Here is a 13,373-nt window from a genome sequence, read left to right as displayed (position 1 = left end):
TGGCTTTTAGAAATTCTAATGCATTGGAAGTGAACTTACTTACGCATAAGAATGTTAGGTTAAAAATAATGTTCATTCAGTCACTTTAAAATTTTTAGGATGTATGCGTTAAATTGCGGCCAACTTAATACCATAAATAATATTTTATGCATGTTGTCATTTTCAAGTTTTATTTATTATGATTAGTTATTAAAGATGCAAACAATGTTATTTTTTTTATTTAGGGTTCTTTTTTTGGTTCCTTTTGAACCTTACATGAAGAATCTATTCATCAAAGGCTTTGTTTCATCTCAGGGAAAGACAAAAGAATTCAGTCCATACAACCATTGTCTTCGGTAATATTTTCTTGTTACATATTCTACAATTTATTGTCTTTACAAATCATAACTCTTCAATAGTTGATAATACCACAGATAACATAATATTATATAATAATACGTTCCTATGTAACTATATCGATAACCCCAAATCGTATATTTCAGAATACGATTTTTGGTTCTAAACTTTTATTAGGTTTATATATTTATATATTATATATATTATACTTTTATTTAGGGTTCTTTATTTATTTTTTTTGGGTTCGGTTTTTCCCTTATAGGGAAAGGCAAAATGGGTTCTTTACTAAATTTTGTCAATGACAGTTCGTTGACAGTTAAGTAACTGCGACGATTCTTGTAGTCCAGACAAGAGTTGGAGAGGATATACTTTTTGTCTCCAGTGCGTGCCTCTGATACATGGCGCTGGCATAAATGGTCGTAAAAATAACGACCGATTGCCATAGAAGAAAAGAAGAAGAAGAAGAGTTGGAGTAATATAGAAATATATTCTATGTCTAACAGACTATATCTACCATTTTTTTTGTACTAGGTTACCCTTCTTCTCTTTAGAGTATTATGTTCCTTGATCTAATATCTACGTTAGGATTTTTCCAAGTTTTTTATTAGCTATAAAATACGTTATGGTATAATTTCATTTTATACGTAATTAAAATAATTTAAGTTAATTAACCACAGAAACAACTAAAATGAATTCTTGGAATAACGAATACGCTATGATGAATCAATACGGAATACCCATATCCAACATGATTCCACAAATGGCATCTCAAATGTGCACAATTCCTGATGCAAATAACCAAACCAACAACACAAGTGTATCAACCAGCGCAGCACCTGCTCCTCTCATCGGCCCTGTGTTACCTGAAGGCTTTCTTACTTCTAACAATAGTACTGACGCCACAGAATTGTCTCAAGATGTACCAACAGATTCCGCTAACAATGGAAACGATACACAAAAAAGTCGTAGGAATGATAGATCCAGTAGAAATGATAGAAGGGATCGTGACAGAGGTAACGTGTTAATAAATTTATTTGTTTAAGTATGGTAAACGGCGAGACTCACCCTTTTTTTTCCTATGGATGATAATGGAATGGTACAGCTGCCTGGGCTAACGGTTTACTCTGGCGGGCCACCAGTGGAAGATGATAAGATGAGCATGAGGTCAGGTCAGTTAGTCCATTGGCATTGGCATATTCACCAGAAATTTAACATGATGATTTTTATGATGAACCATGTGGAGGTCATCCTGACATGGTACATGGTAAAACATTGTGATCAATTTCAGCTGATTTCGCCACGATGGGCAAACTTCACACTCCTCCAATCATCCTTTACCGGTGCCCCACCTGTGTACTGTGTGCAAGCGAGTGGACAATTCCACTATTATCTGAAAAAAATGCATTAGGCTTAATGCTTCTGTAGTAGTGCACTTACATAATTAAATAAAAGGTAAAGAAGTAAAAACACTTCACCTGCTCGTAACTTTAAAAAGGATTGGGTTATGAATACTGTGAGATGTATAAACAAAATTGTATCATTGTCTTAGATCAAGGGAGATCAAGACGAAGATCAAGGTCTCACGATCGAAGTGACAGGAACAGCAGAAGAAGGAATGACCGTACAAGCAGAAGGGATAGAAGTCGACAAAGGTCATCCAAATGGGACAATGATGCAAGCAATCAAGGATTGAACCAAAATGCTACCATGCCTGATTATTCAAATATGATGATTCAAGGTAAGTACAATAACTCTCACCACTCCTATATCCACATTTGGCTGGGATTACCATCATGAAGCAGCATGTGATACATGCTTTGCTTTATCTAAAGTACAAGTTATATAATATATCTGAAGCCATTTACTAATCAGAATCACCTAAAAAGTAATTCTGATAGGAATCACACTCCACCAGTGATATAACTTTTACCACATCTGTTCATATTCTTTGACTGATTGCTGGATGGATAATTTTTTTTTAAAACAACAGCCTATGTACTTCTTGGTACAAGCTATCTGTATGACAAAATAAGATTAATTCGCGCATTTAGTTTTGAAGTCTTACAAACAGACAGGCAGGCAAACATACTTTCCCATTATTAATGGGAAAGTATGTTTGCCACACATTTAATGGTATGTTTAACACACATTATTATAATCATTATTAATATACTTTTATAGGAATGATTCCTTATAACAACATGATGACGCAGTCTACAATGGATGTGAACATGCAGACCATGCCAGGCATGATGACTGGCATGAATATGATGCCCAACATGATGGAGCACAACATGATATTAATGCAACAACAGATGCTGAATTGCCAGCCAATACCAATATCCAGTGGTAGCTTGCTGGCACCCCTTCCTAATGTTACCATTCCACCACGTAGAGAAAAGCCTCCTGGCTGCCGTACCATATTCGTAGGAGGACTACAACCAGAAGTCACAAAGGACACAGTAACTGAGATATTCCAGCGTTTCGGAGATATTTCTGACATAAAAATACACAGGCAAGGTGTCTGTCACTTGCGTTTTGCAAAGGCAGAGAGTGTGGAGCAGGCATTCTATATGTCAGGATACAGGTTCAAATTCAATCACCAGGTGGATAATGAAGCAACGACTATTTTTGTTGATTATGCATTGGTACGTATTGCTGATATGATGTTTATCATTTATTAAAATTTATAAAGATGTAAATGAATTCAAGTATGTAAAAAATAATGTATGTCAAAAGATAGTAATTACTATTTTTGCCATTCAATTTAAAGTTTAAACAGCTAGGAAATTAAAACTTTTCATGTAAAAAGCAAAATAAGTTAATTATTTAATTCTTATGATAATGAAAAATTATTGTAAAAAATAATAACTTTCTGTGTGAATGTTATGAAAAAAGACAAAATAGCACATAGTACATTACAATAAGTATAGTTTTACATTGTATCAGGATAGACTTTTGTACAAAATCATTGGTATTTCAGTAGCCAAAGAGATTGCTTTGCAAGATATGTGTTTCTCTTGAAGGGTGAGATAAGGGACTGAAATTACAGATTGATATGTTAATCGTTAGGAACAAATGAATAGTATCATAGAACATAAAACATGTGCTTGATAAACTAGGTACGACAGACTATACCATGTGCGCTGTAGCATGGTTCGGGTGACTATTTGATTAACGTTTCGTTTCACACTTAAAAGTTGCCGCGATTTATAAATTACTAGCTATACCCGCGACTTCGTCCGCGTAAAATAATGACTGACCAAATAATTAGAAAATATTTAGAAATCTAACCCAATAAAAACGTTTCATCGTTCTAGCTTCTAAAAGAAAATTTCCATACAGAATTCTATACAATTCAACCAACAGCCTACAAAATATATTTGAATTTATAAGGAGACAACGGATTGACCATAATCATTTGCGCGCGCAACTTCGCATGCGCGCTGCTTATACAAATAACATATATGTTTATTTATGATATATTAGCGTTTATATGTCGCATATCTATAATAGTACAATACTGGTGTAATTCAGAAATTAAAATTTTTTTAAATTATTCTTTAATACCACAGTTATAAAGTGGTTTTTCCAAAATTTGTAATTTTTGAGTTAAGCCAGTATTATAATAAGTGTGCAATGTATTCAACCGCATAAAGATAACCTTGCATTTCCATTTTCAACCCCTTACAACCATATTTTCGCATTAAAAAGTAGCCTATGTCCTTCCTCGGCATCTAGACTATCTGCGTTCCAAATTTCATTTAAATCGGTTCAGTAGTTTTGGCGTGAAAGCGAGACAGACAGACAGAGTTAGTTTCGCATTTATAATATTAGTAAGGATGTCTTAGTATTTCAGCTGTACCACATTCGTAATTTATTAAACCATTAATAACTGTATTAATAATAATGTCATTAATAACTTAAATGTAACAATTGTTAAATGTAAAATTAGTAACTGTCACCATGCTTCAGCGCACATAGGTATAGAACTTGTAAGCATAGTCATGAATAAATTAAAAAAAACACGCAACGCATATGATGACGTGATGGTGCTGTTTCTGTGTAAGTCGACTATTACCAGTTACCATCAGGTGGACCATCATATGTTTAACTAGACGTATTCCACTTAGCTTCCTAAGGAGATTCGTCAAAGCCGCGCATGGGACCTCGAAGAATCACGACTTAGCGAAATATTTTGTTGACTTGTCTCTTCTAGAGTCAACTCAATGGCTCATTACAGACCTTCGGAAATTGCGGCTGCAGCTACTTGTGTATCGCTGTATTTGTTGTTGTGGTGTATGAAGTCTTATCCGAGTGAATAAGTAGAGTACTACTTATTCACTCGGACACATTGACCCCATAATGAAGAATATGGCAAGGATAGTTATAAATGTTGAAAATTCAAATTTTAAGGCGGTATATAATAAGTATTTGGATACGACGCTAGCTCGTTTGCGATTCAAGTTAAAATACATTAAAATAATGTAATTGTCTAACAGAATCGTGAAGATCAGATTGAGAGTGAAAGAAATAAGTATAAGCATACAGCTCCGGTTCGTATCGAGGCTTTCAATGCAACCAACCTTGCCAGCGTTGTGAACAAGATCAAGAGTGATGATCAGTTTGCTGAAGCAGCCCCAGTAAGTTTTACTTCGGCTTTCTTATTCGGCTTCTTTCTTAAAATGGTTTTTATTTATTTAATAATTACTTTGCGGAGTAATCTACCAGTGAACCATGAATGGTGTAAAATATATACATTTTTATAAAAAATAATACATATATAAATACACAGATAAATATTATATATGAATAAATACAATGACTTGACAATCAAATTAGAAGTACAGTTATAAATTCAAACTAAGTTTTATCGTAAATGACATTGATTTTTTTTTCCAATGATTTGATGACCTCTCTTTGCTTCCGATGGTCGCGGGTTCGATTCCACGGATTCCACATTTGCACGGTGCAAACTTTTGTATTCATGAGTATGATTGTTTGTATTGGAGTGTTTTCTATCTATATTATGCATGTATTTACAAAAGAAATATATCTAAGTATTTAAATCAGTAGTCTAGTACTCATAACGCAACCTCTCCTTACCGTGGGACTAGATGGCGCTGTGTGAATTGTCCAGGGCAATTTAGTCGTTTGTATAAATCTGAAATCATCTGAAATTTCTAGAACATTCCTATTTCCGTCCACAGACCCTTCTCAGCTGGTTGGAACGTGGCGAGTGCAACAAGAAAAATGTCGGTTCCTTTTACTCCATGATACAAGCGAGCAACAATCAGATACGGCGACTTTTAAATGAGAAGATGCTGCTTGATGATGAGTTTCAGAACCTAAAGACTACCGTAAAGGATAAATTCTCTAGTGTGTTGGTGCAATGTAAGTAATTATTTTAACAGTAATTGTTCTATCAAGCGACGCGCTGAGAGACGCTGCTTCGCAAGCAGATTGGAGGCTCGAAACAGCCGATTGGTTATGGTTAGTCATTGGTTTCTATAGGTAACATTTCATTCAGGGTTGCCATTCACTTAGTTGTAGTAATTATTAGGTTTACGTAAGGATAGGAGCAGACGGCGAGTTTTTTAACTGCACATACGATTGGGGCACCCATAGGTAGATCATAAATATAATAGAATAGAAAATAGACTTTTGATGCGGTTATTAAGTCAATGAATATAAATAAAATTTGGTAAGATTCCATGATTGTTCCTAAATAAACGTTTAAAAAACAAAATTAACTTAATACGGTGCATTTATTCGTGTTTAGCATTAAGTAAGATTTTACATTTTCGAATTAGTGTTTCTAAAAAACGAATATTTAATAGTAATGTTATAGAAGAAAGTGAGTGGCAATACTGAATTTCTTTGCAAAACGAATGCAAGTGTGACAATAATAAACTAATTTTATTAATTAAATTCAGTTATATTTAATTTTTTTTTTAAATCGCATGTCAGTGCATACCTTACACAGTGGCTAAAGTTATATAGCCCGATCGTCAAAGGTGCTGGTGTGACCATGGAGCTGCCGCAGGTGTTCGTATGCTTCAGCAGACTTCAGCGCGTATTTGCAGACTTCAGCACGCTTTAGCAGTCTTCAGCAGACATCAGTGAATAATTTTCTATATTGCTACTAATGGTATGCATTGATCTGATGATATGCCACAGTCAATTCGATTTGCTCTGAATTATGAAAGTAGGGGGTCCATTTCTGTTGCTGTCATTTTTCTGCAAAACTACGAGTTTAGTAAGTATAATGTGGAAACAGTAGACGATGTTTTACAATTATTGAAATAAAGTAATTTAAAATTGAATATTTTATATATTTAAATACAGTCAATGTTTTAAGTACTTACTATGTATTTTGTTTTAAGGTTGAACATCGCCGTACAGTTTTCATTGGCAGATATTTTCCAAGTATATAATTTATTTCACTAAATATATAACAGAAACGTTGTCGATTGCTTTTATCAGGTACATTTATGCACTTAGACGATGTCATGATGTCAATTATTCTGTACAATATGTTTTCCCGCGGAATGCCATGCAATTATTGATTTTGAATAATTTTCAAATAGAGTTGTACCTAAAACTTATATTGTCTATTAATAAAGAGTCGAAAAGAAACTGCTTTGTAAGAAGGGTTTGATTGGATGAGATTTACCTGTGAAATTATTGAAGCTTGACATAGTCATGTAATAGTCATCCGGAATAGCAATAAAGTGTGGTACTGATGTCATATGAAGACATGATAGCCGCTCTTCAGTTATATAGACGACGGTTACCACTTACTTTTGAGTGTGTAGTCAGCTTATTTTCTATTCCGGGAAAAATAATAACCGATATATAAAAAATCTATCGTCCACTCGTTAATAATATTAGGATTAATATCAGCAAGTAATAAAAGCAGCTATTAATGATTATTGAAAAAAATTCAAACAATAATTGCTTCTAAATCTAAATCATACTGAAGCGAGTCGCTCAAGATAAATATTATGAAACCAATTTTCTTATCAAAATCGTTTTAAGTGCGTTATGATATAATGAGGTACGGTTTCTGCTGGTCTCGTCCACCGTGTTGCCTTCACCAGTCGTCAGCAGCTGTCAGCATATCCTAGAGCATCAGCCCCATCATCAGAGCAGAATTAAGCTATGTCGATATCCCAACGTCATTATACAAAAAGCAGTCGAGGCTATTTCTGGTTATTAATGCTTGGAAGATATCCGTACAATTCATTTAACTTCACGCTACATTTTACGGGGTAGACAGAGAGCATCGTGTGATACTGGTTTATATACTTTTATATAAACATAGGCAAACGGGTCTTTTTGTCTACCTAGAGTCATTATTTAATACACGAACAAAAAAATTATTGAAGCAGTGTGTGACGTACATAACGATAAGTATGTAATACAATCCATGTACTTAGTCATAATAAAAATAGCTATAAACACAGATTAAGGTTTATATTTCATTAAAACAAATTTGAATTTAATTACATTAAAATAGTCGCTTTATAATTGGGCGATTTTAAAAATGCACAGAAAATCAATTGAGATTGAGCAGTTCTTATGTTTTAAAATCGATTAATTAATAGATGGCAATAAGTGACTCGACGATAATTTTAAGTAAAATTTAGTCGTATATGGGAATTGAAATAAAAAAATACACAAGTACACATACACACGTTTTTATAGAAAATGAAATTCGTAGTAAATTCTATAAAGAAATATTAAATTATAGCAAGATCATTTCATTCATCTTCATTAATTGCCTTGCCTTCATTCCATTATTTGGAGTCTGCGCAGTATATAATTTTCCATTGAATCCTTATCGGCCTTATTTTCACATAATCCATCAATCTTTTTTTGGGTCGCTGTCTCTCGTTCATGATAAATAGTTTATTTAAAACATGGTCCTCGTTCCGCATAACAATGATCATGTTACCACCTTTTATACATATCATCTTTCATACAAACCATCCATATTTTTTCGGTCGCTCTCTCTTTGCATCCATCCACTTTCATGTTAATGACTTTCTTAAAGACATGGGCCTCACTCCTCCACATAATGGTTATGTTACCAATACCAAGACAATCTGTGACTTCACAATAATAGAGCAAGATTTCCTATGAAAGGAATATAAAGAAGAAAGATTTAATATTTTAATTGTGATACACAAAAAATACTTGACCAATTTAAAAGATTCTTTCACGTATAATTAATTTCAATGTATAATTTACATTATTATCAACATGGATTGTATTATATTTGCAAAAAAGATGATATTCCTACATTAATTGCACCCATGCGTAGCAATAAGATATAAAATATTCTTTTGCAAGATGGCGAGACTTTATATTCCATTTAACAATTTGTAACAAAATTATTGATAATTCATTTATCTGTACGTGCGAGTTTGTACCCATATAACTACTTTACTTACACAATACATCAGGAAAAACCTCGACCAAATCGGTTAACCGGCATCTGAGATAATCTCAAACAACAAACGTACAGACAAACAGACAAAAATTCAGATAAGTTTTATGTTCCATAATATCGATAAAACCGCAATAACAGTTATTTCTCATATTAACTATAACTTCAATATACAGACTGCTATCTGTTATACACATACATATATATAAAAGAAATATAAAGTCCGTCCTATTGTAACGAATGTGTGAACAACAGTCGAGCAGATTGCAAGTATAATGGCGGCGGCGAGGCACCAGCGTGTCTCCGATCACTTCAGTAAGCAGCAACGCCGGAATATTGAGATGTGGCTCAAAATTACAGAGGTGCGTACTGGAGCATAGCTAGTATTCTCTATTCACCCGATTGCGAAAGAAAGAAAGGGTAAAATCGGGTATGAAATGAATGAAGAACATTCATGATGTCGCCCGATTCATGAGAGCGTAGTGACCTAGTGGTTACTACCCCGATTTAAGCCGAAAAGTCGAAGCTGGCCGATACTTTTAACACTTTTTTCAAACTATTCTAATGTTATAATAATAATAATAGTGTTAGTCGTAGCTGGCACAGCTTCATTAAGGACTTATCGAGCAGCTGAAGATCAACTTCAGCCTTACCTGAATTCAATCCGCTAGGGGTTATTATAATCGTATGAATCACTGAAGATGAGAAGTGTGTTATATTCTCCGGCAAAACCGGTAGTAAAGTCTTATTAAAAATAAACAATAGCACACAATTTGCTTGCCAGTTTTTCATTACTAAAGCAACCGGCAGAAGTGAACGGTAGGGTTACATATAGTAATAAAATGACAAGAACATGAAAAACATTTCACTTTCACATTCCTACTGTTTAATCAAACGGAACACGTCGCCAGGTAAGATATTTTAGCTTATACTTCATAACACTGTGTGATGAAGGTCAACGGTGAATACGTCAGCTATGCTCGCAAGGCAACGTGGCAACTAAACAGGTACGGCAAATATAGGAACAAATCTGTAGGATCCCATTACATCGGCATCGTCTCGAGTAGCAGAATGATGCAGCTACCAACTGTCTTCGTGTCAAGATGAAAACTACGAAACCACGCTGTTGGAGATGTGCTCACTAAAGCAACAGGAAAAATACACAGGTACAGCGAATACATGATCACAGCAATAGGATATATGGAGGTACTGAGGTGCAGGGTGCAAGGCGTCGAGTATAATGCTACCATCAATCTTTCGTGTCTTCGCGTTGCGAATATGCGATGAGTATACTACTTTGTCACACTAACTATTTGCATACACTTTTTAACTGGTTGTTAATGTGACAAAGTAATAGATACATTTTGCAGATGATCATAGAATTGGATGTCACAAGTGATGTAGTAAGTTTCCAATACGAGGTTTGTCTCTAGCGTATGTCGGTTGTGATTTAATGTAGCAAGTCGTATTCAATTGACGTTTAGAATGGGTCAGTCATTCATATGCAATTATGATTTCAAACAATCCAGGAACTAATTGTAATAGACAAATTTTATGTCATTTGCTACAGCCGCTTAGGAGTTGGGTGATAAATACATGTACCGACAAAATTATATATATTATGATGTTATGGAAACCAAATATCCAGAGATATCTTGTAAGATGCTTCTGAGTTGAAAAATACTTCAATATTTATTGATTAAATTAAACTATTTTTATTGTTTTACCAAACCAACCAAACAAAAGAAACCAACATGGAAACCCTATTAATTGTATAAAGAATCATTAAAATGAACTAAGAATTCACGAAGATATACAGAAGAGTAATAATAATAATATACTGGGCAATTCATACAGCGCCATCTAGACCCAAGCTTGTTTTATTTATCACTTGTTTCAGTACCCATAGTACTATTATAGTACTAGTTATACTTAACAAGTGATAACTTAAATTAACTTTAATAGTTTTATTTATACATACATACGTACATAATATACATAGATAGAATGAGCATGAGGTTAGCCCATTGTGACAGCGTTACCGGGAATTGACCACGATGGTTTGAAGAGGGAAATCGCGGAAACCTCACATATTACATTAGTAGCAAGGGGGTTACCAGTCCCGATTAATAACAACCCCCCTACTCCCTATATGCATAAACTTTTCTGAAGATATTCTCAAAATGATAGTGAAAACTGTATCAAACCTTGTGGCATGATTTAGAAGTAAGCAACTGTTTGCTTGCTTACTTCTAAATCATGCCACAAGGTGCACAACAAACATGCACAAACAAACGAAAATAACGACTATGAAAGATTAATGATAGTTATTAATATTATTTTCACCGATTTATTTTTCAGGAGGTGGAGAACATGAAGGACGAATTTAATCTATACTTCGACGAGGAAGAAGTAGAAAAAATAGGGAAATCCGTTGTTTCTTTGGAGAAATATGAGAAATTGAAGGTACAGTATTCTACAGTACAGTTTTTATATTATTTGTAGTCAGAATCTTTCTCCAATTTATTCGATTAATTTTAAAGTTTTTTAGAGATAAATCCTCTTAAATGCCTTTTATTAAAAAGAATAAATTATTTTATTTTTATTGCTTTTTCACTTCTTGTTTCAAATTAACATCTCAAAAAAAAGGATAAGTTAATTGCTAAAATAGATATGTAATGTTTGATTTTTATGAGTAAGGGGTACTTATGCAATCTATAATAATATTCTGTCCGATTGCTACTCCGGCTGCAAAAAATATCAGGAATATACATTATCACGAAGCTGACCTATGAATAAGGTATCTTTTATCTCAAAAAAGTGATTAAAGTCCGTACTAACAACTAGTATGGTATATAATAACGTATTACTATTTCAGCTGGAACATGAAAATCTGATGTTTGAGTTAGAAGGCTACAAGAATGAGGCTCACTTGGCGAAAGACGAGGCCGAGAGAAAGTTCGAGAAGTTCAAAGCCCACTTCATCGCTCAACAGGCTCTACAAAACAAACAGCCGGTAATTAATAATCATCATTTATCTCTGCCAACTTGGAAATCAGAAATCACAAAAATGTATTTTTTTGTTGTTTAATTTAAAGACAATAATGTAAACACTAGTGTACGTATGTAATTTTAAAAAAATATCTTATAGACAGTTTGTACATAATTTTAAAACTAATTGTCTAAAATAAGAATAAAAAGATTACATGCTACCCCGCTACAGCATACACTACATTATTTTTAATTTTAACATTTACACCTGACCATATAGGCTCCAAGGTTACTGTTGCTGATCATCCGCACTCTCCTAGGAGGGTGAAAGTCCCTCAAAGTGAATCCCTTTGCCCCAGCATTAACTCCGAGCCCAACAACCCTCGGGTAACGGGGAAGAAAGGGATTGTTAGCAATGTTAACTAACTCAGCATGACCTCCACGCGGTTCCCCCTGGAAACAATCGTGATAAATTCCTAGTGAATTTGTCACGATGGGCCAACTGACCTGACCTCATGCTCATCCTATTATCCTTCACTGATACCCCGCCAGCATAAACCGTTAGCGCAGGCGAGTGCATTCGCCTGCGCTAACATTCCATAATTACCCATTAAAAATGAAAACCCCGGGTAGCTGGGTTATAAGCCTCTTAAGCCTCTAAAACAGACTATAGCCATATCTAGAGTGAACAAAGCAGTTCCTTTTTTAAAAATACTAAGAAGTGTTTGCGTATATAAAAAAGGACACATTTTGTAACAACAAAAGGGGTTATACATTTATCGTTACGATTACAACTCCAAAATTTATTATGGTACTAACATCAATGTATTCTGACATCGATACTTTTACATAGATATTTTTTTTATATTTAACATCCCTATTATTTAATATATTTTTTAATCTGTATATTTTTTCTCAGGTCTATCCACCTCTGCCGGCACAAGTAGTTCCAACGCACATACTGCAGTCTTCGGCATCGAACTCGAGCAGTTCATATAATCAACCACCCCTGCCAACCCCTAACGCTACATATAAACCATTACCGCCTCCCCCAACGCCAGATGACATGATATCATCGACGCACTCTGGACTTTCAATGTCAGAAGTGAAACTAATTAGTATGTTGACGATGTTTCTTACAGCACATCCACTTGGTGCCACTTTAGATTATATCGTCTCATATTTAAGGTCCATGTTGCCGTACGTGAACCATGTAATTGTACACGAAACACTGCAGAAATATCCTGATGTCTTCAGTTGCAACACCTCAGGGATTGGAACCTCTATTGAACAAAAATGGACCTTTGTGACCTTTGATATAATAAAAAAGGAAAAATAACTAATGGAATATCATACATTAAATTAAAACATTTTTTTATTTGAATCTTTTTCGTGTATGTCAAAATATTTGTTTTCTTTACCTACATAAAATATGTCAAAAAGATCGTCGAGACCTATTGGTTTACTACTCTGAATCACTCTTAAAAGGTGTGTTGAAATCTAGCCAACATAAAAAGTACTTTTTGTCAATTTATTATTTATATTTCTGATAGCTGTTCCCGGGACTTCATCCGCGTGGAATTTAACTTTA

At 34.2% G+C, this 13,373-nt stretch overlaps 1 protein-coding gene across 2 annotated transcripts; it reads left to right on the top strand.

The window, feature by feature from the left end:
- The first annotated feature begins 193 nt into the window (after positions 1 to 193).
- Positions 194 to 13,373, top strand: LOC131853904 (ecto-NOX disulfide-thiol exchanger 2-like). 2 transcript variants are annotated; one of them, XM_059204990.1, is made up of 10 exons: positions 194 to 335; positions 1,014 to 1,349; positions 1,886 to 2,074; positions 2,518 to 2,984; positions 4,839 to 4,979; positions 5,547 to 5,730; positions 9,047 to 9,153; positions 11,153 to 11,257; positions 11,670 to 11,807; positions 12,702 to 13,373. In XM_059204990.1, exons 2-10 carry the CDS (start codon positions 1,025 to 1,027, stop codon positions 13,119 to 13,121), a joined length of 2,076 nt encoding a protein of 691 aa, XP_059060973.1. In that variant the 5' UTR covers positions 194 to 335; positions 1,014 to 1,024; the 3' UTR covers positions 13,122 to 13,373. The 2 variants fall into 2 exon arrangements, with proteins under 2 accessions (XP_059060973.1, XP_059060972.1); XM_059204989.1 differs by lacking the exon at positions 194 to 335 and having other exon boundaries at positions 860 to 1,349.

The sequence above is a fragment of the Achroia grisella genome, unplaced genomic scaffold (genome assembly GCF_030625045.1).
Source record: "Achroia grisella isolate CSIRO2021 unplaced genomic scaffold, CSIRO_AGI_Agris_v1 utg918, whole genome shotgun sequence".
Taxonomy (NCBI): domain Eukaryota; kingdom Metazoa; phylum Arthropoda; class Insecta; order Lepidoptera; family Pyralidae; genus Achroia; species Achroia grisella.
Note: the sequence above shows the minus strand (reverse complement) of the source record. Positions and strands in the feature narration are given on the sequence as shown.

Coding starts and splice junctions, on each gene's coding strand:
- LOC131853904 (XM_059204990.1), top strand. CDS start 1,025: ATGAATTCTTGGAATAACGAATACGCTATGATGAATCAATACGGAATA. Junction 11,258..11,669: donor AGAAATATGAGAAATTGAAG/GTACAGTATTCT, acceptor TTACTATTTCAG/CTGGAACATGAAAATCTGAT. Junction 11,808..12,701: donor CTCTACAAAACAAACAGCCG/GTAATTAATAAT, acceptor ATTTTTTCTCAG/GTCTATCCACCTCTGCCGGC.